Raw genomic sequence first — 27,499 nt, 5'->3', positions numbered from 1 at the left:
TCTCACAATGGCTTCCAGGGCCCATAGGAGCAATTATGTCCCGACACCTTTGTCCTTAGAGCTCCAAAACACACACATACTCAAGTTACAACCCAGCAGCCAAAGTTATTGTCACACCTCCAGTACGCCAAATCAGACACAATATCCACTAGGTTAACAGATGCCATTAGCAAAATGTGTGTGTGTGGGGCTGCTGTGGGGCTGTGAGGGAATTTGAGCAATTGGTCAAAGGCATGGAGCGCCTGTGGGTCGGCTGAAGCCACACAGCTGATAGCTACTCTCAATGACAGAATGACAGTCACCATCCTCCATAGGGAAAACACACCATGCTGATTCATACTCATCCTCATCCCTATCACCATCACCGAACATCCTCTCTGAAACATATCCGTGGACCTTTACAAAAACAGTCAACAGCAAAGAAAGGGTTCCCTATGTTGTTGTCAAGTGAAATAACAGCAAGGAGATGTAGACCAGAATTGAACAGAAACCTACTCTCTTGACCTGCCATCTGTTTAAAAGGAGTGCACATCTTAGTTGTTTATTTTATCTAACCTTTTTTTAACTAGGCAAGCCAGTTAAGAACAAATTCTTATTTACAATGACGCCCTACCAAAAGGCAAAAGGCCTCCTGCGAGGACGGGGGCTGGTATAAAAAATACAAATATAGGACAAAACACACATGACAACAAGAGAGACCACAACACTACGTAAAGAGAGACCTACGACAACAACACAGCATGGCAGCAACACAACATGACAACAACATGGTAGCAACACAACATGACAACAACATGGTAGCAACACAACATGGCAGCAGCACAACATAGCAGCAGCACAAAACAGGGTAAAAACATTATTGGGCACAGACAACAGCACAAAGGGCAAGAAGGGAGAGACAAATCAAATAAAATCAAATTGTATTGGTCACATACACATGGTTAGCAAATGTTAATGCGGTGTAGCTAAATGCTTGTGCTTCTAGTTCCGACAATGGAGTAATATCTAACATGTAAACTAAAAAATTCACAACAACTACCTTATACACACAAATGTAAAGGGATGAATAAGAATATGTACATATAAATATATGGATGAGCGATGGCCGTGTGGCATAGAATACAGTATATGCATATGAGATGAGTAATGTAGGATATGTAAACATTATGAAAGTGACGTTATTTAAAGTGAGTAGTGATACCTTTATTAAGTCAATTTATTAAAGTGGCCAGAGATTTGAGTCTGTATATTGGCAGCAGCCTCTCTATGTTAGTGATGGCTGTTTAACAGTCTGATGGCCTTGAGATAGAAGCTGTTTTTCAGTCTCTCGGTCCCAGCTTTGATGCACCTGTACTGACCTCGCCTTCTGGATGATAGCGGGGTGAACAGGCAGTGGCTCGGGTGGTTGTTGTCCTTGATGATATTTTTGGCCTTCCTGTGACATTGGGTGCTGTAGGTGTCCTGGAGGGCAGGTAGTTTGCCTCCGGTGATGCGTTGTGCAGACCTCACTACCCTCTGAAGAGCCTTACGGTTGAGGGCGGTGCAGTTGAGTGAGTGTTTTAGGTGACAAGCCAAATTTCTTCAGCTTCCTGAGGTTGAAGAGATGCTGTTGCACCTTCTTCACCACACTGTCTGTGTGGGTGGACCATTTCAGTTTGTCCATGATGTGTACGCAGAGGAACTTAAAACTTTCCACCTTCTCCACTACTGTCCCGTCGATGTGGATGGGAGAGTGCTCCCTCTGCTGTTTCCTGAAGTCCACGATCATCTCCTTTGTTTTGTTGACCTTGAGTGAGAGGTTATTTTCCTGACACCACACTCCGAGGACCCTCACCTCCTTCTTGTAGGCCGTCTCGTTGTCGTTGGTAATCAGGCCTACCACTGTAGTGTCGTCTGCAAACTTGATGATTGAGTTGGAAGCGTGCATGGCCACGCAGTCATGGGTGAACAGGGAGTACAGGAGAGGGCTGAGAACACACCCTTGTGGGGACCCAGTGTTGAGGATCAGCGGGGTGGAGATGTTGTTTCCTACCCTCACCACATAGGGGCGGCCCGTCAGAAAGTCCAGGACCCAGTTGCACAGGGCGGGGTCGAGACCCAGGGTCTCGAGCTTAATGACGAGTTTGGAGGGTACTAAGGTGTTAGATGCTGAGCTGTAGTCAATGAACAGCATTCTTACATAGGTATTCCTCTTGTCCAGATGGGATAGGGCAGTGTGTAGTGTGAGGGCGATTGCATCGTCAGTGGACCTATTGGGGTGATAAGCAAATTGGAGTGGGTCTAGGGTATCAGGCAGGGTGGAGGTGATATGATCCTTGACTAGTCTCTCAAAGCACTTCATGATGACAGAAGTGAGTGCAACGGGGCGATAGTCATTAAGTTCAGTTACCGTAGCTTTCTTGGGAACAGGAACAATGGTGGCTATCTTGAAGCATGTGGGGACAACAGACTGGGATAGGGATTGACTGAATATGTCCGTAAACACACCAGCCAGCTGGTCTGCACATGCTCTGAGGACTCGGCTAGGAATGCCGTTTGGGCTGGCAGCCTTGCGAGGGTTAACACGTTTAAATGTTTTACTCACGTTGGCCACAGAGAAGGAGAGCCCACAGGCTTTGCTAGTGGGCAGTGTCAGTGGCACTGTATTGTCCTCAAAGTGAGCAAAGAAGTTGTTTAATTTGTCTGGGAGCAAGACGTCGATGTCTTTCTTTTTGTAATACGTGATTGACTGTAGACCCTGCCACATACGTCTCGTGTTTGAGCCGTTGAATTGTGACTCTACTTTGTCTCTATACTGACGCTTTGCTTGTTTGATTGCATGCGGAGGGAATAGCTACACTGTTTGTATCATGTTTCCATTCACCTTGTCATGATTAAAAGCGGTGGTTCGCTCTTTCAGTTTTGTGTGAATGCTGCCATCAATCCACGGTTTCTGGTTAAAAAAGGTTTTACTAGTCACAGTGGGTACAACAACACCGATGCACTTGCTAATAAACTCGCTCACCGAGTCAGCGTATAAATCAATGTTATTGTCTGAGGCTATCCGGAACATATCCCAGTCCACGTGATCAAAGCAATCTTGAAGCCTGGAATCCGATTGGTCAGACCAGAGTTGTATAGACCTGAGCACGGCTGTTTCCTGTTTTAGTTTCTGTCTATAGGCTGGGAGCAACAAAATGGAGTCGTGGTCAGATTTGCTGAATGCAGGGCGGGGGAGGGCTTTATAAGCATTGCGGAAGTTAGAGTAGCAATGACCCAGAATGCTACCAGCTCGTGTCGCGCATTCGATATGCTGATAGAATTTAGGAAGTCTTGTTCTCAGGTTAGCTTTGTTAAAATCCCCAGCTACAATAAATGCAGCCTCAGGATGTACGGTTTCCAGTTTACATAGAGTCCAGTGAAGTTCTTTCAGGGCCGACGAGGTATCTGCTTGGGGGGGGGGGGGGGGGGGGGTATACACGGCTGTGACTATAATCAAAGAGAATTCTCTTGGAAGATAATGTGGTCGGCATTTGATTGTAAGGAATTCTAGGCCAGGTGGACAAAAGGACTTGAGTTCCTGTATGTTGTTGTGATTACATCATGAGTCGTTACTCATAAGGCATACATCCCCACCCTTCTTCTTACCAGAGAGATGTTTGTTTCTGTCGGCGCGATGCATGAAGAAACCGGGTGGATGTACCAACTCTGATAACATATCCCGAGTGGAGTGAGCCATGTTTCCGTGAAACAGAGATTGTTACAATCTCTGATGTCTCTCTGGAAGGCAACTTGTGCCCTAATTTTGTCCATCTTGTTATCTAGAGATTGGACATTGGTGAGTAATATGCTCGGAAACAGTGGATGGTGTGGATGGTGTGCTCGACCTTCTGAGTCTGACCAGTAGGCTGCTCAGTCTGCCTCTCCTGCGGTTATCGCATGGTTTTGGGTTGGCCTCTGGGATAAGATCCCATGTCCAGGGTGGAGGTTCGAACAAAGGATCCGCTTCAGGAAAGACGTATTCCTGGTCGTAGTGTTGGTAAGTTGACATCGCTTTCATATCCAATAGTTCTTCCCGGCTGTATGTAATAACACTTGAGATTTTCTGGGCAAACAATGTAAGAAATAATACATAAAAAAACGAATAACTGCATAGTTTTCTAAGGACCTGAAGCGAGGCGACCATCTCTGTCAGCGCCATCTTACAATACATCACGCAAAGCAGCTACAACTGTCAGTAAGAGTGTCCATGATTGAGTCTTTGAATGAAGAGATTAAGATAAAACTGTCCAGTTTGAGTGTTTGTTGCAGCTCGTTCCAGTCGCTAGCTGCAGCGAACTGAAAAGACGAGCGACCCAGGGATGTGTGTGCTTTGAGGACCTTTAACAGAATGTGACTGGCAGAACGGGTGTTGTTTGTGGAGGATGAGGGCTGAAGTAGATATCTCAGATAGGGAGGAGTGAGGGCTAAGAGGGTTTTATAAATAAGCATCAACCAGTGGGTCTTGCGACGGGTATACAGAGATGACCAGTTTACAGAAGAGTATAGAGTGAGAGAGAGAGCTTCCTACTGCCTGAGCTATGTTATTGATGTAAATTGAGAAGAGTGTAGGGCCTAGGATCGAGCCTTGGGGTACGCCCTTGGTGACAGGCATTGGCTAACAAAGCAGATGTTCTGATTTTATACATTGCACTCATTGAGAGAGGTAGTTAGCGAACCAGGCCAAAGACCCCTCAGAGACACCAATACTCCTTAGCCGGTCCACAAGAATAGAATGGTCTACCATATAAAAAGCTTTGGCCAAGTCAATAAAAATAGCAGTACAACATTGCTTAGAATCAAGGGCAATGGTGACATCATTGAGGACCTTTAAGGTTTCAGTGACACATCCATAACCTGAGTGGAAACCAGATTGCATACCAGAGAGGATACTGTAGACATCAAGAAAGCCAGTCAGTTGATTATTGACAAGTTTTCCCAACACTTTTGATAAACAGGGCAAAATAGAAATAGGCCTATAACAGTTAGGATCAGCTTGATCTCCCCCTTTAAATAAAGGACGAACCGTGGCTGCCTTCCAAGCAATGGGAACCTCCCCAGAGAGGAGAGACAGGTTAAAAAGGTCAGAGATAGGCTTGGCGATTATAGGGGCAGCAACCTTAAAGAAGAAAGGGTCTAAACCATCTGAACCAGATGGTTGTTTGGGGTCAAGTTTAAGGAGCTCTTTTAGCACCTCGGACTAAGTGACCGCCTGCAGGGAGAAACTTTATAGTGTGGCAGGGGAAAAAGAGGGAGGAGCATCAGGGCTAGTCACATTAGAAGGGGTGGGAGATGAGGAAATGTTGGACGGGCAAGGAGGCAAACAAATACATCTAGATCTGTGAATGTTTCTGACCTAAGTGAATGTGTGTTGGGATTTGGATACTAACATGGATGGCAGCAGAACAGAATCAGCATGATCGATCAGGGGAGATGGGCTATGCTGCTCTATCTGCTGAACCGAGTGCACTGACATGTGACCTCTGGTAATGTTAACACAGTTGCAATTTACACTTCCCACATATCATCACAGTTAGGCAAACCTCATACTTTTGTAGGCCTTATTTTGTACTTCATCCATAGTTTTATTCAATGTGATATTCAGTCTGACCCAGAGGGGTTGGGTTAAATGCGGAAGACACATTTGGGTTGAATGCATTCAGTTGAGCATCTGACTTGCGACGGGTATACAGAGATGACCCTTCCCAGTCCATTAACTTTAATATGCAGTGCTTTCATATGATAACATTTGGAATTTGGCATATAATGGAGTTGGAATATCTTTGTGCACTGTGCTCAGCATTTTGAAAATGCTATATTTGAGAATACATTTTTATTAGTGTGTGTGTGTGCTGACCCATCAGGTTTTTGGTATTGTAGTGCAAAAAAAGCATTAACTAATGGTGACATCTACTGTTTTTTTATGGAAAGTGCAAGGCTATATTTTAGAGGGGAAAAGGCCCCACAACAAGCCCTGAAAACTTGAAATTCTCATTAGGTGAAATTCAAGATTACCATATGCAAGTAGCCCTTAATGTTTATGATTACCAGTTGTATGAGGTCAAGGAAAGAAATGCCATTAGATAATACTCAAACATCAAACAAGTGCATATTTAGCAATATATGAATGCTGAGATTCGAAATATGTGTGCATAATATATTTCTAAAGACGTCAGTAGGGTAAGCCTACCTTTTTAGGCCATAGTCCGAACAAGCTACTGTATATAAAGGCCATGTTCATGGACCAAACGTACACAGTCAGAGTGACGCAATGTAAATGTCAATTCCAGAAACTCCCAAACTTCACTCTTCTGCTGCTCCTCTTACACTAATATCAGTTTGCAAAGACATTTGAAGACAAAGGATGACATATGTGTCTGTCTTAAAAACAATCAACTTCTTCAACTCAAACACTTTAGAGGTTGACTTGCGCTTTACAAAGTACATACTCGTTTACCAAATCGGAGACGTGTATATTATGAGCGCATGTGAAAAAGATGTGTAGGCTAGTGCAGATACTTTTCTGACCAATCACACCAGCAGCTGGGGTTACTGACAAGCTGTAGTACACCCAATCGATGTGTATGTTTTTAGCTGATGGGTTTAGCTGGCAGTTTGGAATAATGTCACGTTCAAAACAACTGGGAACTCGGACATTTCAGATTTTCGACTTCAGAGCGTTCAAGACAATTGGGAAATCGGAAAAAACGAGCATCGACTGGGAAAAATATTTTGAACGGTCATCCAACTCGGAATTGCAAGTCGGAAACTCTGGCATCTTGCTAGATCTCAGACTTTACTACCTGAAGATGACTGACGTCATGATTTGACCTCGTTTTCCCCTAAGTTCACACTTGTCTTGAAAGCACCAAAGTTACCACACAGCTGTTTTTCGCGATTTCAGGGATATGACAGGATGTAAGGGGGAGGGGGGTATTACTTGAATTGCATTTCAAAACAGCTACGGGCTCTTTATAAAAAGGATAGGTCTAAACATTTGTCTTGTTCAAAACCACTGGGAACTCAAAACTCGAAAACCTCCGACTTCAGTGCGTTCAAGACAACTGGGAAATCTCCGACTGGGAAAAAAGTTTTGAACGGTCATCCAACTCGGAATTCGCTGTCGGAAACTCGGGCATATTTCTAGAGCTCCGACTTTCCGACCTGAAGATCTCTGACGTCATGATTTGACCTCGTTTTTTCCGAATTCCCAGTTGTTATGAAAGCACCAATTGTTGTTATTCGTCTGGAACAAATCTGTACGCGTCCCTGGTTAAGTTTACGACCAATAGGATTTAACTAAATCGTTTGCGTTTAAACTTTAAATCCTAGGTTACTGGCTATAGTTTATAGGCTATATGCAGTTTATGGTCTTCTTTATTGGCAGACACTCAGAATTTCAACGAATACCGTGCGGATTCCAATCGATAATTATTTTCTTACAGGGAATAAACAGAAAGTAGTGCATTTGGCACTGGAAGTAAATGATCTATGTGTGTAATACTCATATGGTGTTTTTAATTTCAATCTACTTCATGTAGTACTTGTTCCATAATCGACTGACGTGGGGACCTCGGAGGGCTGGTCGAGAAAGCCTGGATGACTGGGTACTACGCTGAGCCTCGCAGTACAGTAACCCGACTCATGCTTTTGTTTATAGACTTTCAAGTGATTCTCGCTTTGGTTACATATTTCAACAATGTCGCAACTGGCCTGTAAACAAAGAAAGGCGACGTGCTGTAATTTATTTTCCAGAAAACTCATGGTCTTGGATAGTCTACATTGAATACGATTATTGTCAACCAAATAACCAGCGTCCTTGACCCAGGTGGATGTTTACTAACTGTTCAGGCACTCGAGTTCCTGCACGCTCTCTGTTTAAAGGTTAGGCTACTTGTACAGTAAATGGAGGTTTGTTTTGACAAATTTTTGTCTTGCCATTTTATTATTGTTAGGCCTATTCGCAATCAACAAAATAATCCATGTTTAAACGTGTGAGTCGTTTTGTTTAAAATGGTTGAAAATCGATGCTCCGTTCAAAGGGAAGGGGTCTACCGCTGGTTTTCGATATTGAACTCGGCCCAGAGAGCTGAGTTCATTTGTGGGCTTTTGGACCTCTGTGTTCCCATCGAACTACGCTTCCTCGGGTCGTGCTTGGAAGATTTAGCCCGCAAGGACTATCACTCCCTCAGGGATGCCGAGATCAAAGCCAACAACCCCGCTGACCTCTCGAACCTTACCAACATCACGGACGAGGTCGTGAGGAGCAAGCTGCTCATCTCCCTCGCACTTCTCAGCTCCGACAATCGAGAGGCGGCGGGTGTTCTCTTCCGAACGCTCACGCACATCGACAGCATCATAAACAACTACGGCCTGCAGCTCAACGATGGACAAACGGAGGAGCAGTTCCTTCTCCTCTTCACCATGGCATCCAATCACCCGGCTTTCAGTTTTCACCAGAAGCAGGTGCTAAGACAGGAGCTGACCCAGATCCAGGAGATCCTGCAGGTCACCTGTGGAGAGCAGCAGCCCGGGACTGGCGGCGGCGGCGGGACTGGAGCGCTGGCCACCCTGTCTCCCGCCACTAGCATCCCAACCTACATCACTGCGCCCACCCTCGACTCCTGTCAGGTCGGGTGTCCATGTTCTCATAAGGTAGGTAATATATTGTCCCCCCTGTTGTCACTTGATGGCCAGATATATGAATGGTATTGTGCCACTGACAAGTTTGAGCAACCATCCAAAACACAAAGTTCTAGGATAGCCTACACTTGAAGAAAATAGGTGCTATCTAGAACTTAAAAGTGTTCCCATATGAGAACCCTTTGAAGAACCCTTGTTGGTTCCAGGTAGAACCCCTTTGGTACCAAGTAGAACCGTTTTGGGTTCCATGTAGAACCCAACATGGATCCCAAAATGGTTCTACCTGGAACCAAAAATGTTTTTTACCTGGATCCAAAAAGCGTTCCCCCATGGGGACAGCCTACATTATTTATAACTGATTGAGAATAGATTGTTGTTACACTGTAACTACGCTAATATGCCTACACCTTTTACTTGTGTGGGTTTTTCCAAAAGTAGGAATAGAATGATAACATTCCCTTAGCCCTTCCCCCATTTCTAGGTCATGTTGAGACATACTAGGGCAATTCCACGATAACAGAAATGATGCCGAGACTCAGATAGTTGACTTTAAAATGTATGTCAAACAAAAACCACTGATTGCAAAGTTAAACAAACCATACAACTTAATGCACCAGGACGACTTAAGCATTTCCACAGTAAATTTTACAAAAACACATTTACTATTTTTTTGTCATTTAGCAGACACTCTTTTCCAGAGCAACTTACATGAGCAATTTTTTCACCTAGTCAACTCGGTGAATCGAACCAGCTACCTTTCAGTTACTGGCCCAACACTCTTAACCAAAAGGCTACCTACAGAACAGTGCAGATGCAAAGTTTGGTAACACAATGACTGCACAAATAGCACAAACCGACATTCTGTTATCAAAATGTGCATCTGCGCTGTTCTTCAAGTGTGTTTTTGTTAAATCTTCATGGACATTTTTTGAAGTGGTCCTGGTGCATATAGTTGTATGGTTTGTTTAACTTTGCAATTATTGGTTTTAGTTTGACATACATTTCGAGGTGAACTATCTGAGTCTGGGCGTCATTCTGTTATCGTGGAATTGCCCACTACTAACAAATGTGACCTTAAAGGAATTAATTGAACTAAACAAACATGTTTTTTTTTGGTGGCATGTCTGTCTGTTGTCCTCAACCATTGGTGTCCTGAACATTCACTCATACACTCTGTCTGTAGATTCAGCATGACTTTTTACCTCTCTGGACAACCAGATGTTAACACAGCAATGTGGGATTATGAAACCTTGTTAACAACATATACAGCTTTCTTTGCTTTTAGGATTGTGACATTTATTGCAAAAAGTTATAAATGATGTTATGCCATTTTAAGGGTCTTTTGTCGAGCATCAGGAATATTATTCTTCATTTAAAAAACACCTCAAGAAACATCTGGAAATGTCATTACCCTTCTATTTACAATATTACAGTGTGTGTTTTGTGTGTGTGTATGTGTGTTTGTTTGAGAGAGAAAGAGAGTGAAGAACACATAAAAGGCTAAATGTTATGCTTCAAAAGAAAAATTAACCTTACGGCTTCAATTGGATTTGTATACACAGACACGGGTTAACTTTTTTCTATTCTTAAACAAAGGCAGGATCATTACAAGTGCCTGTTTGTCAATGTGTTGAATCAGAGACACCCAGCAAACACACAGGGCTGTTCAAACATGTGTTTGAGGGGAAAGTACCCTGGCTGCTCAAAGGAAAGCGCTTGGTTGTATTTAGTGTTTTGTTGGTCTTGGCCTCCATTAAGTGCAGGTCAGCACATTTCTCAATGCTGAAATCAATCCTGTGTGAGAGAGACTCAACACTCCAGTGAATCACCAGGAAGCTCTAGTCTAACTGCTGTTCTCTCTGACTGTTTGGAGAAGCCTTTACGTTAACCCTAACCCGATCAGACATGAAACATAGCTAAATAACACACACTCCTTAGTGGTGTTTCATTAATTTATCTGCCATGACCATGTCCATTTCAGTTGTAAACCTAGCCCAGGCAGCAAGCATCTCTCCTAGCAGCAGGACCTTCCCTTTCCCCTGAGAAAAAGAGCAGATTTGGCAGGAATGGATGCGGATGTGGCAGTAGCACACTGTAAAGAACGCTTAATTGGTTTCAGAGCTCGTCTGTGTGTTGCTGTTGCTGCTTGGTTGAGCACGTGTGCTGTTTTACCTCTGCTCTTATACACATCAGCCTCACCACTTACAGGGCTTCAAAGAGGAAAGACGCAAAATACATAAAAAACATTTGTTTGGAATGAAGATATTTTGACTGCACAACTCTAGCTAAGACATTTTGCCGGTACATGTAAATAAATACAGAAGCAATAAGATTACTGGGCATATGAAAGTAAACACAAGCAGGACGACAGTCTCTTTCAACAGACCTTTTAAAACGTCTCTCCTTTCCAGGAAACTAGTTAGTATAGGTAAAGCCCTGTGTTTTGGTTTATCATGTCACATAATTAATAATTTAATTATAATTTTACAGAAATTAGAATTGAACCAAAAATGAAAGCAATCATCTGAAAGAAAAAGAAAATAGGACAGTATGTTGAAAAACCTTTAATAAAGGGTCAAATCCAGGTGATGTGACACGATTAACCAAAATACAGGGCCCTAGTTCAGAGTGCAGTGACTATTACTCTCCCCTAGCTGTCTTGACAGCCTTTCAAGATACCTAATCACAGAGCAAGCAGCACAGACACCTGCTCAGTGTGTCACAATACACAGTCTATGGTCAAAATGTATAAATCATAATCAAATCAAATCAAATTTATTTGTCACATACACATGGTTAGCAGATGTTAATGCAAGTGTAGCGAAATGCTTGTGCTTCTAGTTCCGACCATGCAGTAATATCTAACAAGTAATATAACCTAACAATTCCACAACAACTACCTTATACACACAAGTGTAAAGGAATGAATACGAATATGTACATAAAAATATATGAATGAGTGATGGTATAGAACGGCATAGGCAAACTGCAGTAGATGGTAAGAGTACAGTATATACATATGAGATGAGTAATGTAGGGTATGTAAACATATAAAGCGGCATTGTTTAAAGTGGCTAGTGATACATTTAATTACATCAAGATGGCAAGATGCAGTAGATGGTATAGCGTACAATATATACATATGGGATGAGTAATGTAGGGTATGTAAACATTATATAAAGTGGCTAGTGATAAATTGATTACATCAATTTTTCCATTATTAAAGTGGCTGGAGTTGAGTCAGTATGTTGGCAGCAGCCACTCAATGTTAGTGATGGCTGTTTAACAGTCTGATTGCCTTGAGATAGAAGCTGTTTTTCAGTCTCTCGGTCCCCGCTTTGATGCACCTGTACTGACCTAGCCTTCTGGATGATAGCGGGGTGAACAGGCAGTGGCTCGGGGGTTGTTGTCCTTGAGGATCTTTTTGGCCTTCCTGTGACATTGGGTGCTGTAGGTGTCCTGGAGGGCAGGTAGTTTGCACCCGGTGATGCGTTGTGCAGACCTCACTACCCTCTGGAGAGCCTTCCGGTTATGGGCGGAGCAGCTGCCGTACCAGGCGGTGATACAACCCGACAGGATGCTCTCGATTGTGCATCTGTAAAAGTTTGGGTGTTTTTGGTGACAAGCCGAATTTCTTCAGCTTCCTGAGGTTGAAGAGGCGCTGCTGCGCCTTCTTCACCACGCTGTCTGTGTGGGTGGACCATTTCAGTTTGTCCATGATGTGTACGCCGAGGAACTTAAAACTCTTCACCCTCTCCACTACTGTCCTGTCAATGTAGATAGGGGGCTGCTCCCTCTGCTGTTTCCTGAAGTCCACGATCATCTCCTTTGTTTTGTTGACATTGAGTGTGAGGTTATTTTCCTGACACCACACTCCGAGGGCCCCCACCTCCTCCCTGTAGGCCGTCTCGTTGTTGTTTGTAATCAAGCCTACCACTGTAGTGTCATCTGCAAACTTGATGATTGAGTTGGAGGCGTGCATGGCCACGCAGTCGTGGGTGAACAGGGAGTACAGGAGAGGGCTGAGAACGCACCCTTGTGGGGACCCAGTGTTGAGGGTTAGCGGGGTGGAGATGTTAACTACCCTCACCACCTGGGGGCGGCCCGTCAGGAAGTCCAGGACCCAGTTGCACAGGGCGGGGTCGAGACCCATTTTAACAGTTTTGGAAACTTTAGAGTGTTTGCTATCCAAATCTACCAGTTATATGCATATCATATCTTCTGGGCCCGAGAAGCAGGCAGTTTAATTTGGGCATGCATTTCATCCAGAATTCCTAATGCTGCCCCCTACCCTAGAGAAGATAAAAGCAGTGGTTTGCGCTTTCATTTTTGCGCGAATGCTGCCATCAATCCACGGTTTCTGGTTGAGGAATGTTTTAATAGACGCTGTGGGTACAACATCACCGATGCACTTGTTAATAAAGTGGCCAGCACAAAGCCCGACCTCAAGCCTATAGAACATTTGTGGGCAGAACAGAAAAAGCATGTGTGAGCAAGGAGGCCTACAAACCCGACACAGTTACACTAGCTCTGTCAGGAGGAATTGGCCAAAATTCACCCAACTTATTGTGAGACGCTTGTGGAAGGCTACCTGAAACGTTTGACCCAAGACAAACAATTTAAAGGCAATGCTACCAAATACTAATTGAGTGTATGTAAACTTCTGACCCACTGGGAATGTGATGAAAGAAATAAAAGCTGAAATAAATCATTCTCTCTACTATTATTCTGACATTTCACATTCTTAAAATAAAGTGGTGATCCTGACTGACCTAAGACAGGGAATTTTTCCAAGGATTAAATGTCAGGAATTGTGAAAAACGGAGTTTAAATGTATTTGGCTAAGGTGTATGTAAACTTCCGACTTCAACTGTAGATTTTCAAGCAGATTTAAGTCAAAACTGATCTCGGCCATTCCATTCCGATAATGTTTTGTCCTGAAAAACTCCCCAGTACCTAGCGATTATAAGCATACCCATAACATGATGAAGCCACCACTATGCTTGAAAATTTGGAGAGTGGTATTGGATTTGCCACAAACTTACAGTGCTTTCAGAAGGTATTCATATCCCTTTACTCATTCCACATTATGTGTTAGAGCCTGAATTCGAAAATGATTAATTCTATTTTATTTCTCACCCAGCTACACACAATACCCTATAATGACAAAGTGAAAATTCTTGTTTTGGAAAGTTTGGCAAATATCTCATTGACATACAGTACCAGTCAAAAGTTTGGATACACCTACTCATTCAATGTTTTTTTTTTGTGAAGACATCAAAACTATTGAATAACACATTTGGAATCATGTAGTTACCAAAAAAGTGTTACTCATATCAAAATATTTTTTACATTTGAGATTCTTCAAAGTAGCCACCCATTGCCTTGATGACAGCTATGCACACTGTTGGCATTCTCTCAACCAGCTTCATGAGGTAGTCACCTGGAATGCATTTCAATGAACAGGTGTTCCTTGTTAAAAATGTATTTGTGGAATGTCTTTCCTTCTTAATGCGTTTGAGCCAATCAGTTGTGTTGTGACAAGGTAAGGGTGGTATACAGAAGACAGCCCTGTTTGGTAAAAGACCAAGTCCATATTATGGCAAGAACAGCTCAAATAAGCAAAGAGAAACAACAGTCCATCATTGCTTCAAGACATAAAGGTCAGTCAATACGGAAATTTTCTGTTGAGGTGTGATGACGTGGGGGTGCTTTGCTGGTGACACTGTCTGTGATTTATTTAGAATTCAAGGCACACTTAACCAACATGGCTACCACAGCATTCAGCAGCGATACGCCATCCCATCTGGTTTGCGCTTAAAACACACCTCCAGGCTGTGTAGGGGCTATTTGACCATAGAAGAAGAGTGATGGAGTGCTGCATCAGATGACCTGACCTCCACAATCATCCGACCTAAACCCAATTGAGATTGTTAGGGATGAGTTGGACTGCAGAGTGAAGGAAAAGCAGCCATCAAGCACTCAGCATACAGTGGGGCAAAAAAGTATTTAGTCAGCCACCAATTGTGCAAGTTCTCCCACTTAAAAAGATGAGAGAGGCCTGTAATTTTCATCATAGGTACACTTCAACTATGACAGACAAAATGAGAAAAAAAATCCAGAAAATCACATTGTAGGATTTTTAATGAATTTATTTGCAAATTATGGTGGAAAATAAGTATTTGGTCAATAACAAAAGTTTATCTCACTACTTTGTTATATACCCTTTGTTGGCAATGACAGAGGTCAAACGTTTTCTGTAAGTCTTCACAAGGTTTTCACACACTGTTGCTGGTATTTTGGCCCATTCCTCCATGCAGATCTCCTCTAGAGCAGTGATGTTTTGGGGCTGTTGCTGGGCAACACGGACTTTCAACTCCCTCCAAAGATTTTCTATGGTGTTTGAGGTCTGGAGACTGGCTAGGCCACTCCAGGACCTTGAAATGCTTCTTACGAAGCCACTCCTTCGTTGCCCGGGCGGTGTGTTTGGGATCATTGTCATGCTGAAAGACCCAGCCACGTTTCATCTTCAATGCCCTTGCTGATGGAAGGAGGTTTTCACTCAAAATCTCACGATACATGGCCCCAGTCATTCTTTCCTTTACACGGATCAGTCGTCCTGGTCCCTTTGCAGAAAAACAGCCCCAAAGCATGATGTTTCCACCCCCATGCTTCACAGTAGGTATGGTGTTCTTTGGATGCAACTCAGCATTCTTTGTCCTCCAAACACGACGAGTTGAGTTTTTACCAAAAAGTTCTGTTTTGGTTTCATCTGACCATATGACATTCTCCCAATCTTCTTCTGGATCATCCAAATGCTCTCTAGCAAACTTCAGACGGGCCTGGACATGTACTGGCTTAAGCAGGGGGACACGTCTGGCACTGCAGGATTTGAGTCCCTGGCGGCGTAGTGTGTTACTGATGGTAGGCTTTGTTACTTTGGTCCCAGCTCTCTGCAGGTCATTCACTAGGTCCCCCCGTGTGGTTCTGGGATTTTTGCTCACCGTTCTTGTGATCATTTTGACCCCACGGGGTGAGATCTTGCGTGGACCCCCAGATCGAGGGAGATTATCATTGGTCTTGTATGTCTTACATTTCCTAATAATTGCTCCCACAGTTGATTTCTTCAAACCAAGCTGCTTACCTATTGCAGATTCAGTCTTCCCAGCCTGGTGCAGGTCTACAATTTTGTTTCTGGTGTCCTTTGACAGCTCTTTGGTCTTGGCCATAGTGGAGTTTGGAGTGTGACTGTTTGAGGTTGTGGACAGGTGTCTTTTATACTGATAACAAGTTCAAACAGGTGCCATTAATACAGGTAACGAGTGGAGGACAGAGGAGCCTCTTAAAGAAGAAGTTACAGGTCTGTGAGAGCCAGAAATCTTGCTTGTTTGTAGGTGACCAAATACTTATTTTCCACCATAATTTGCAAATAAATTCATTAAAAATCCTACAATGTGATTTTCTGGATTTTTTTTCTCAGTTTTTTAGTTGAAGTGTACCTATGATGAAAATTACAGGCCTCTCTCATCTTTTTAAGTGGGAGAACTTGCACAATTGGTGGCTGACTAAATACCTTTTTGCCCCACTATGTGGGAACTCCTTCAAGACTGTTGGAAAGTTATTCCTCATGAATAAAGTTATTCCTTATTCCTCAGCTAGTTGAGAGAATTCCAAGAGTGTACAAAGCTGTCATCAAGGCAAAGGGTGGCTAGTTTGAAGAATCTAAAATCTAAAATATATTTAGATTTGTTTAACACTTTTTTGGTTACTACATGATTGTAGTGTGTTATTTCATAGTTTTGATGTCTTCACTATTATTCTACAATGTAGAAAATAGTAATAGTAAAGAAAAACACTTGAATGAGTAGGTGTGTCCAAACTTTTTACTTGTACTGTAAGTATTCACAACCCTAAGTCAATACTTTGTAGAAGCACCTTTGGCGGTGATTACAGCTTTGAGTCTTGGGTGTGTCTGTATAAGTTTTGCACATCTGGATTTGGGGTTTTTCTCCAATTTTTCCTTGCAGATTTTCTCAAGCTCTGTTAAGTTAGATGGGGAGTGGCGGTGAACAGCAATCTTCAAGTCTTTCCACTGATTTTCAACAGGATTCAAGTATGGGATTTGGCTGGGCCACTCAAGGACTTTCACATTCTTGTTCTGAAGCCATTCTAGTGTTGCGTTGGCTGTATGCTTGGGGTCATTGTCCTGTTGGAACGTAAATCTTCGCCCTCCCAGTTTAAGGTCGTTTGCACTCTGAAGTACCTGTAAAGTGCATTCGGAAAGTATTCGCTTGTTCCACATTTTATGTATATAAAAAAAAAATCGGCATCTATCTACAGACGATACCCCATAATTACAAAGCAAAAAAAGGTTATAAAAACAGAAATGCCTTATTTACATAAGTATTCAGACCCTTTGCTATGAGCATCCTGTTTCGATTGATCATCCTTGAGAACAAGATTGAACTCTTTGGCCTGAATGCCAAGCGTCACGTCTGGAAGAAACCTTACATTGAAGCATGGTGATGGCAGCATCATGCTGTGGAGATGTTTTTCAGCGGCAGGGACTGGGAGACTAGTCAGGATCGAGGGAAGATGAACGGAGCAAAGTACAGAGAGATCCTTGATGAAAACCTGCTCCAGAGCACTCAGGACCTCAGACTGGGGCAAAGGTTTACCTTCCAGCAGGACATCGACCCTAAGCACACAGTCAAGACAATGCAGGAGTGGCTTTTGGACAAGTCTCTGAATTTCCTTGAGTGGTCCAGCCAGCGCCCGGACTTGAACCCGATCGAACATCTCCGGAGAGACCTGAAAATAACTGTGCAGGGACTCTCCCCATTCAACCTGACAGAGCTTGAGAGGATCTGCAGAGAATAATGGGAGAAACTCCCTAAATACAGGTGTGCCAAGCATGTAGCGTCATACCCAAGAAGACTCGAGGCTGTAATCGCTGCCAAAGGTGCTTCAAGAAAGTACTGAGTAAAGGGTCTAAATCTTTATGTAAATGGCATTTTTAATACATTTGCAAACATTTCTAAAAACCTGTTTTTGCTTTGTCATTATGCGGTATTGTGTGTACATTGATGAGGGGAAAAAACGATTTCATACATTTTTGAAGAAAGCTGTAACGTAACAAAATGTGGAAAAAGTCAAGGGGTCTGAATACTTTCTGAATGCACTGTATTATGTGATTTGGTAAGCACATTTTTACTCCTGAACTTATTTAGGCTTGCCATAGCAAAGGGGTTGAATACTTACTGACTCAAGACATTCTCTTTTAATTTTTTTATTTCTTTCTAAAATGTTCTACAAACAAAATTCCACTTTGACATTATGGGGTATTGTGTGTAGATCAGTGACACACAATCTCAATTTAATACATTTTAAATTCAGGATGTAACACAACAAAATTATGTGGGAAAAGTAAAGGGGTGTGAATACTTTCTGAAGGCACTGTATTCCTCATAACAATTCTATGTCTGAGATCTACAGACTGTTCCTTGGACTGTTCCTTGGAATTACAGATAATTGTATTTCTGGGGTGCAGAGATAAAGTAGTCGTTTAATAATGATGTTAAAATGTCACGCCCTGACCTTAGAGATCCTTTTTATGTCTCTATTTTGGTTTGGTCAGGGTGTGAGTTGGGGTGGGTATTCTATGTTCTATTATTTGTATTTCTACGTTTTGGCCGGGTAGGGTTCTCAATCAGGGACAGCTGTCTATCGTTGTCTCTGATTGAGAACCATACCCTTTTCCCACCTGTCTTTGTGGGAAGTTGACTTTGTTTATGGCACATAGCCTTTAGCTTCACGGTTTGTTTTGTAGTGTTTATTGTTTTGGTCGGCGTCTTTTCTAATAAAAAGAACATGTACGCTCACCACGCTGCACCTTGGTCCACTTCTGTTGACGGCCGTGACATAAACACTATTATTGCACACCGAGTGAGTCCCTGCAACTTATTATGTGACTTGTTTAGCACATTTTTACTTGCCATAACGAATGTTGAATACTTACTGACTCATGACATTTCAGCCTGTCTTTTTAAAATTAATTTGAAAACATTAAAAAAACATAATTCCACTTTGACAGTACAGGGTATTGTGTGTAGGCCAGTGACAAAAAATCTAAATGTAATACATTTTAATTCAGGCTGTAACACAACAAATGTGGAAAAAGTCAAAGGGTATAAATACTTTCAGAAGGCACTGTATGTGATGACAATGATTTTCTATGTTTTGTATTGAAAAATATAGTGTCCTAAGAAAATGACCCCATAGGATGTCATCAGAGGTAATTTTCAAATAAAGTCAGTGATTTCCAAAAGTCTGTGAGTGTGATCCTGTCTCTTACCTCTTTAAGGCATAATACACGAGGGAGATGATTATATGACAGTAGGGCAGTCTGAATGACAGTCAAGGTGCTGAAGGTTTAGTAACCCTAACCCTCTAACCATGATATTAACCTACTTGGCATGACCTTTGACCCATGTTTCACAGACACTGCACCGAGAGGTCGGGGCAGGGCGAGGGAACGAGGGAATTGTCCCAGAATCCATGCCTCACATGCCATCTCTCTCATGCAAGGAGCTGCCAGTCAAGGTGCATGTTGGGAAACCCAGCAAAGGTGAGAAACATAACTTTTCTCTGTCATACTTATCCACAGAACTCTCTCACACTAATTTACTCTATATACGAACGAGACAAGGACAGGACATTCCAGAGACAGTAAGGGTCAAGGTTCACTCCAACAACGTCACACATGGGAATCTGTAGTACTATGGGATTCTTGAGATCACAGGTGTTCCGTTGTCGCTCATACAGTACGTGTCTTTGGAGGAAGCAGTTCGGTTACAGATGTAGGATCTTAATTTGATCACTCATTTGTTGCTTAGAATTTTCCTGCACAGCTGGAAATGCAAACTTGTAGTGTATTCAAGGTATAAAAAGTATTCTAAAGTTTGTAGTTTTCACTTTAAAATGCCAGACTTGCTTTGCCCTAATGAAAAATGTATCAACACCTGCAAGAAATATCCATTAATAATAATCCACATAATAATTTCCATTTCCTTTTGCTGCAGGATTATTTTCCTTTTGAAGCAAACTGGCTGAAATTAAGATCCTACATCAGTAGTTGTCAGACAGATCATGCTTTTTAGTTGTGTCAGCCACTCACACATGCACCCAGAACAAGAAACCACATGCTGAAATACCGATATCGACCAACCAGGCTCCTTGAGGAATGTGGAGGCATGATTGCCCTATGGCCCTCCCCCAATCAGAAGGAGAGAGAGAAGGTTGCTCATTAATCTAGTTCTCAACCTGAGGGAGTGCCGTGTGCCATGAAGGGCACCAGTGTTATGTTTTACACACTGCTACGCTGCTCCAGTCTGGAGGGAGCAGCTGCTGCAGGAATCTCCCATCATCCTCTGTTTCACACTTCTCATTCTTCCATTCACCCATTCACACTGTACATACTACTGAATAGTTCCACTGCTATGTGGAATGATGTTTAAAACTTTTACTCTACTAGAGTGTCACTTAGGTATTGAGGTATTTGTTATGACGGGGAATACTGCTATTCAATGAGAGTGTAGCAGATTGTTCTTCTTCTCCTTAGTACAATATTTGTAAATATTTGCTGCCATAGGCTCTGAATAGACCTGAATAGACAACTTGTATGCATGCACAGCCAGAAAGAAACAAACTCACAAAGGGCCATGCTTGTTTGGATTTGGATGATACTGTTGCTTGGGATTGTTTTCAGGTCACATACACTACAGCTATAAATATTGTATGTTTCTTAGTTGTCTGCATGTTTTTTTTGTCTTTCTTTTCTCTCTTTTTTCTTGTTGACTAGACCAAAACCCAGATGTTCACTCCAAGCGTGGTCACATGTTATGTAATTCACAAGACACATTTTCTCCTCCAGTTTTGGAAATCTTTACCTGGAGGTAGGAGGGGCTTGGTGGACAATGATGACCTCAGCAATGACATTTTTCTCTGAAATCCTGACAATAGTAGGAAGTAGATGTTACTACAGTAGAAGAGATCTACATCTGTTTTAGATTATCCTTCTTTGATACACTGTGTCTTATCTTGAGGTCCTTCTTTCTATACTATAGGCACCACTTGACTGGTCAATGAATTGTACAGTAACATTTGTAGCGACGTGTTGTTTTAATGTCATATAAGAAAACAATGTTGAACATCCTTTTACTGTCTGTCTATAAGTTCTTCCAAGCTCTCTAAGACAAATGGTCATAAAATTGACCCTTCACACCTAGGTATGATACATTGTTACGTCACAGGACTGCAAAAGGACTCTGATGTCTCCCACCTCACTCTCTTATCCTGCTGGACCTCTCAAGTTGGACCTCTCTCGAGGAGGGAGATGAACCTCCATCTTCAGTAGACTGACCACAGGGCCTGGACCTTAGCCTTTAATGGCAAGAACTGGTGAATTTAGCTTAGTGAAAGTACATTTTAGGAAATAGTACCTTTAATCCAGTACAGACATTGGTGCGGAAGAGCCCATGCACTAAACCGTCTCAGAAGGAGACAGTCTTTAAAGAGCTTGTGTAGCCTGAACAGTACATTTAAGCTAACCTTCTTCAAGGAAAGAGGGAGAAGATGATTTAGAGCACAGCCTCTGCAACTCAAAGGAAGAGCCAGCAGACAGAGCCAACAGGGACACAACCCAGAGGAGCAGCCCACGAGGGACCTTCCAAACTCAGAGGAAAGTAGCGAGAAACCACCACCAAGGAACCCCTCAACTCAGGACTAAGGACACACCGCCATCTTTCCTTTGTTCACTTCCATGCGGCCTAACCAGAGCCAAGGACAACAGACTAGAGGTCGACCAATTATGATTTTTCAATACCGATACCGATTATTGGAGGACCAAAAAAGCCGATACCGATTAATCGGCCGATTTTTAAGAATGTATTTGTAATAATGACAATTACAACAATACTGAATGAACATTTAAATTTGGTTTAAATAATGCAAAAACAAAGTGTTGGAGAAGAAAGTAAAAGTGCAATATGTGCCATGTAAGAAAGCTAGCGTTTAAGTTCCTTGCTCAGAACATGAGAACATATGAAAGCTGGTGGTTCCTTTTAACATGAGTCTTCAATATTCCCAGGTAAGAAGTTTTAGGTTGTAGTTATTATAGGAATTATAGGACTATTTTTCTCTATACGATTTGTATTTCATATACCTTTGACTATTGGATGTTCTTATAGGCACTTTAGTATTGCCAGTGTAACAGTATAGCTTCCATCCCTCTCCTCGCCGCTACCTGGGCTCGAACCAGGAACACATCGACAACAGCCACCCTCGAAGCAGCGTTAACCATGCAGAACAAGGGGAACAACTACTCCAAGTCTCAGAGCGAGTGACGTTTGAAACGCTATTAGCGCGCACCCCGCTAACTAGCTAGCCATTTCACATCGGTTACACCAGCCTAATCTCGGGAGTTGATAGGCTTGAAGTCATAAACAGCAGAGCTGCTGGCAAAACGCACGAAAGTGCTGTTTGAATGAATGCTTACGAGCCTGCTGGTGCCCACCATCGCTCAGTCAGACTGCTCTATCAAATCATAGACTTAATTATAACATAATAACACACAGAAATACGAGCCTTAGGTCATTAATATGGTCGAATCCGGAAACTATCATCTTGAAAACAAAACATTTATTCTTTCAGTGAAATACGGAACCGTTCCGTATTTTATCTAACGGGTGGCATCCATCAGTCTAAATATTCCTGTTACATTGCACAACCTTCAATGTTATGTCATAATTATGTAAAATTCTGGTAAATTAGTTCGCAATGAGCCAGGCGGCCCAAACTGTTGCATATACCCTAACTCTGCGTGCAATGAACGCAAGAGAAGTGACACAATTTCACCTGGTTAATATTGCCTGCTAACCTGGATTTCTTTTAGCTAAATATGCAGGTTTAAAAATATATACTTCTGTGTATTGATTTTAAGAAAGGCATTGATGTTTATGGTTAGGTACACGTTGGAGCAACGACAGTCCTTTTTCGCGAATGCGCACCGCATCGATTATATGCAACGCAGGACACGCTAGATAAACTAGTAATATCATCAACCATGTGTAGTTATAACTAGTGATTATGATTGATTGATTGTTTTTTATAAGATAAGTTTAATGCTAGCTAGCAACTTACCTTGGCTTCTTACTGCATTCGCGTCACAGGCGGGCTCCTCGTGAGGCAGGTGGTTAGAGCGTTGGATTAGTTAACCGTAAGGTTGCAAGATTGAATCCCTGAGCTGACAAGGTAAAAATCTGTCGTTCTGCCCCTGAACAAGGCAGTTAACCCACCGTTCCTAGGCCGTCATTGAAAATAAGAATGTGTTCTTAACTGACTTGCCTAGTTAAATAAAGGTGTAAAAAGAAAAAAACTTTTTTTTAAATCGCCGTCCAAAATTACCGATTTCCGATTGTTATGAAAACTTGAAATCGGCCCTAATTAATCGGCCATTCCGATTAATCGGTCGACCTCTACAACAGACTTTGTTCACAGACTGAGAATCACATCTTTAATATTCAGATATCTTGAGGTCTCTTTCTTGTCTTTCGTTCTATTTCCTACCTTTTCATGATCCCTCTCATTATGTTTGTAAATATTTTGATTAGCGTTATTAGCTGTTGATTGTACAGTCGTGGCCAAAAGTTTTGAGAATGACACAAATATTAATTTCCACAACGTTTGCTGCTTCAGTGTCTTTAGATATTTTTGTCAGATGTTACTATGGAATACTGAAGTATAATTAGAAGCATTTCATAAGTATCAAAGGCTTTTATTGACAATTACATGAAGTTGATGCAAAGAGTCAATATTTGCAGTGTTGACCCTTCTTTTTCAAGACCTCTGCAATCTGCCCTGGCATGCTGTCAATTAACTTCTGGACCACATCCTGACTGATGGCAGCCCTTTCTTGCATAATCAATGCTTGGAGTTTGTCAGAATTTGTGGGGTTTTGTTTGTCCACCCGCCTCTTGAGGATTGACCACAAGTTCTCAATGGGATTATGGTCTGGGGAGTTTCCTGGCCATGGACCCAAAATATCGATGTTTTGTTCCCCAAGCCACTTAGTTATCAGTTTTGCCTTATGGCAAGGTGCTCCATCATGCTGGAAAAGGCATTGTTCGTCACCAAACTGTTCCTGGATGGTTGGGAGAAGTTGCTCTCGGAGGATGTGTTGGTACCATTCTTTATTCATGTCTGTGTTCTTAGGCAAAATTGTGAGTGAGCCCACTCCCTTGGCTGAGAAGCAACCCCACACATGAATGGTCTCAGGATGCTTTACTGTTGGCATGACACAGGACTGATGGTAGCGCTCACCTAGTCTTCTCCAGACAAGCTTTTTTCCGGATGCCCCAAACAATTGGAAAGGGGATTCATCAGAGAAAATGACTTTACCCCAGTCCTCAGCAGTCCAATCCCTGTACCTTGTGCAGAATATCAGTCTGTCCCTGATGTTTTTCCTGGAGAGAAGTGGCTTCTTTGCTGCCCTTCTTGACACCAGGCCAAAAGGAACACTTATGTGAGAATGCTATTCATTGACTACAGCTCAGCGTTCAACACCATAGTACCCTCAAAGCTCATCACTAAGCTAAGGATCCTGGGACTAAACACCTCTCTCTGCAACTAGATCCTGAACTTCCTGACGGGCCGCACCCAGGTGGTGAGGGTAGGTAGCAACACATCTGCCACATTGATCCTCAACACTGGAGCTCCCCAAGGGTGTGTGCTCAGTCCCCTCCTGTACTCCCTGTTCACCCATGACTGCATGGCCAGGCACGACTCCAACACCATCATTACATTTGCTGACGACACAACAGTGGTAGGCCTGATCACCGACAACGACGAGACAGTCTGTAGGGAGGAAGTCAGAGATCTGGCCGGGTGGTGCTAGAATAACAACTTATCCCTCAACGTAACCAAGACTAAGGAGATGATTGTGGACTACAGGAAAATGAGGACCGAGCACGCCCCCATTCTCATCGACGGGGCTGTAGTGGAGCAGGTTGAGAGCTTCAAGTTCCTTAGAGTCCACATCAACAACAAACTAGAATGGTCCAAAAACACCAAAACAGTCGTGAAGAGGGCACGACAAAGCCTATTCCCCCTCAGGAAACTAAAAAGATTTGGCATGGGTCCTGAGATCCTCAAAAGGTTCTACAGCTGCAAGTTCGAGAGCATCCTGACTGGTTGCATCACTGCCTGGAACGGCAACTGCTCGGCCTCTGACCGCAAGGCACTACAGAGGGTAGTGCGTACGGCCCAGGACATCACTGGGGCTAAGCTGCCTGCCATCCAGGACCTCTACAGCAGGCGGTGTCAGAGGAAGGCCCTAAAAATTGTCAAAGACCCCAGCTACCCCAGTCATAGACTGTTCTCTCTACTACCTCATGGCAAGCGCTACCGGAGTGCCAAGTCTAGGACAAAAAGGCTTCTCAACAGTTTTTACCCACAAGCCATAAGACTCCTGAAAAGGTAATCAAATGGCTACCCGGACTATTTGCATTGTGTTCCTCCCCCCAACCCCTCTTTACGCTGGTGCTACTCTCTGTTTATCATATATGCATAGTCACTTTAACTATACATTCATGTACATACTACCTCAATCAGCCTGACTAACTCACTACTTTTTTAGCCTCGCTACTGTATATTCCTGTCTTTTTACTGTTGTTTTATGTCTTTACCTAACTATTGTTCACCTAATACCTTTTTTTGCACTATTGGTTAGAGCCTGTAATTAAGCATTTCACTGTAATGTCTCACTGTAAGGTCTACACCTGTTGTATTCAGCGCACGTGACAAATAAACTTTGATTTGATTTCATCCTCCTCACTGTGTGTGCAGATGCTCTCACACCTGCCTGCTGCCATTCCTGAGCAAGCTCTGTACTGGTGGTGCCCCGATTGCGCAGCTAAATCAACTTTAGGAGACGGTCCTGGCGCTTGCTGGACTTTCTTGGGCACCCTGAAGCCTTCTTCACAACAATTGAACCGCTCTCCTTGAAGTCCTTGATGATCCGATAAATGGTTGATTTAGGTGCAATCTTACTGGCAGCAATATCCTTGCCTGTGAAGCCCTTTTCGTGCAAAGCAATGATGACGGCACGTGATGACGGCACTTGCAGGTAACCATGGTTAACAGAGGAAGAACATTGATTCCAAGCACCACCCTCCTGAAGCTTCCAGTCAGTTATTTGAACTCAATCAGCATGACAGAGTGATCTCCAGCCTTGTCCTCATCAACACTCACACCTGTGTTAACGAGAGAATCACTGACATGATGTCAGCTGGTCCTTTTGTGGGAGGGCTGAAATCCAGTGGAAATGTTTTTTGGGGATTCAGTTCATTTGCATGGCAAAGAGGGACTTTGCAATTAATTGCAATTCATCTGATCACTCTTCATAACATTCTGGAGTATATGCAAATTGCCATCATACAAACTGAGATAGGAGACTTTGTGAAAATGAATATTTGTGTCATTCTCAAAACTTTTGGCCACGACTGTATAAAGAACTTGTATTTGTCTAGTTATTTTGGGAAAGAACTCCAATTGATTCTCAAAGAATTCATACCTTCATATTCATCAATTTATAAATGTATTACTATTATTCAAATTTTAGTCTTATAGAGTTATTGTAAATAACTCACAAGTCAGGCCTACTTAGATGACCAATTTTGTCCAAGAAAGGACTGGTGCCCCGTTAATAATTTAGATACTACCTTACATGTAATATTTTGAACTCAGGTTACCCAAACTGTATAATGGTATAATGAGTCAGTGTGTAGGAATGTCTTCTATCTGAGGGTAGTTTAAGTATGGGTTGATAGTTAAGGGTGTTAGAGGATTAAGGAGTTGATAGTTAGAGGAGCAGATTAAGCTGAGGGCTGATATTGCTTTGAAAGGAGCAGGTCTCTCCATTACTCAGTAGGATTGGCCTCTCCCCTCTCTGGTAACCCAATGCTGGGCTAGCTACACTACCTCATGGCTAGGGCTGCATGCCTGTCATCACACAGCACAAAGCAGGACGAACATACCTCCACACACGCACACACACAGCAGCGAGGGTGCACTTGTTATTCAAACATGTAGATAGTGAGGGACTTAATTTGTAATGCCATCTTGGTTTTGGTGTCATTATCATACTACACACACCACATGAAATGTGCTGATAATGTAAAAAAGACAAACACTGTCACTGTTGATTAGTCACTTTGTGTGTCTCTGTGTGCCAGTGTATTGCACAGGGTATAATATGTAACCAGATCTGTTAGAATGGTAGTATGCCCTGGATTAATGAGTCTGGCACCAGGCATATGGAGCCTCCAGCACCTACTACCTACTGAGAACAGGCAGGGTGCTGAGGGAGAGGCTGGGTGGCATGGCAGAGGGTACAGGTTACCTGGGTGGCAGAGCAGGGGACTGAGGGAAAGGGACGACCTGACGAGGCAGGGTGGCAGAGCAGGGGACTGAGGGAGAGGGACGACCTGACGAGGCAGGCTGGCAGAGCAGGGGACTGAGGGAGAAGGACGACCTGGTGCAGGGTGGCTTGGTATGCAACAGGGTGCTGAGGGAGATGGACTGCCTGGGTGGGTGAGAAGGACCGGGACATGGCTAGGTTACATGTGAGTACATGGCTAGGTTACATGTGAGTACATGGCTAGGTTACATGTGAGTACATGGCTAGGTTACATGTGAGTACATGGCTAGGTTACATGTGAGTACATGGCTAGGTTACTACTGTGTAGTACAGGATGTGGTTGAGAGGAGATTAACTCTGTCC

General features: G+C 42.9%; 1 protein-coding gene across 2 annotated transcripts in view; it reads left to right on the top strand.

Annotated features, from left to right (window-relative positions):
- Positions 1 to 7,002: 7,002 nt before the first annotated feature.
- LOC120053818 (zinc finger CCHC domain-containing protein 14-like) overlaps positions 7,003 to 27,499 on the top strand; it is a 39,991-nt gene continuing 19,494 nt past the window's right edge. The window contains exons 1-2 of one of the 2 annotated variants that reach the window (XM_039001080.1): positions 7,003 to 8,673; positions 19,162 to 19,288. In XM_039001080.1, the coding sequence (XP_038857008.1) occupies positions 8,032 to 8,673; positions 19,162 to 19,288 (769 nt within the window). In that variant the 5' untranslated portion in view covers positions 7,003 to 8,031. The remainder of the gene's footprint in view (positions 8,674 to 19,161; positions 19,289 to 27,499) is intronic. The other variant, XM_039001079.1, reaches the window with a different exon arrangement.

This window comes from Salvelinus namaycush, chromosome 9 (genome assembly GCF_016432855.1).
Source record: "Salvelinus namaycush isolate Seneca chromosome 9, SaNama_1.0, whole genome shotgun sequence".
Classification (NCBI taxonomy): Eukaryota; Metazoa; Chordata; class Actinopteri; order Salmoniformes; family Salmonidae; genus Salvelinus; species Salvelinus namaycush.
The sequence above is the reverse complement of the archived record's forward strand: the minus strand, read 5'-3'. Positions and strand labels throughout refer to the sequence as shown.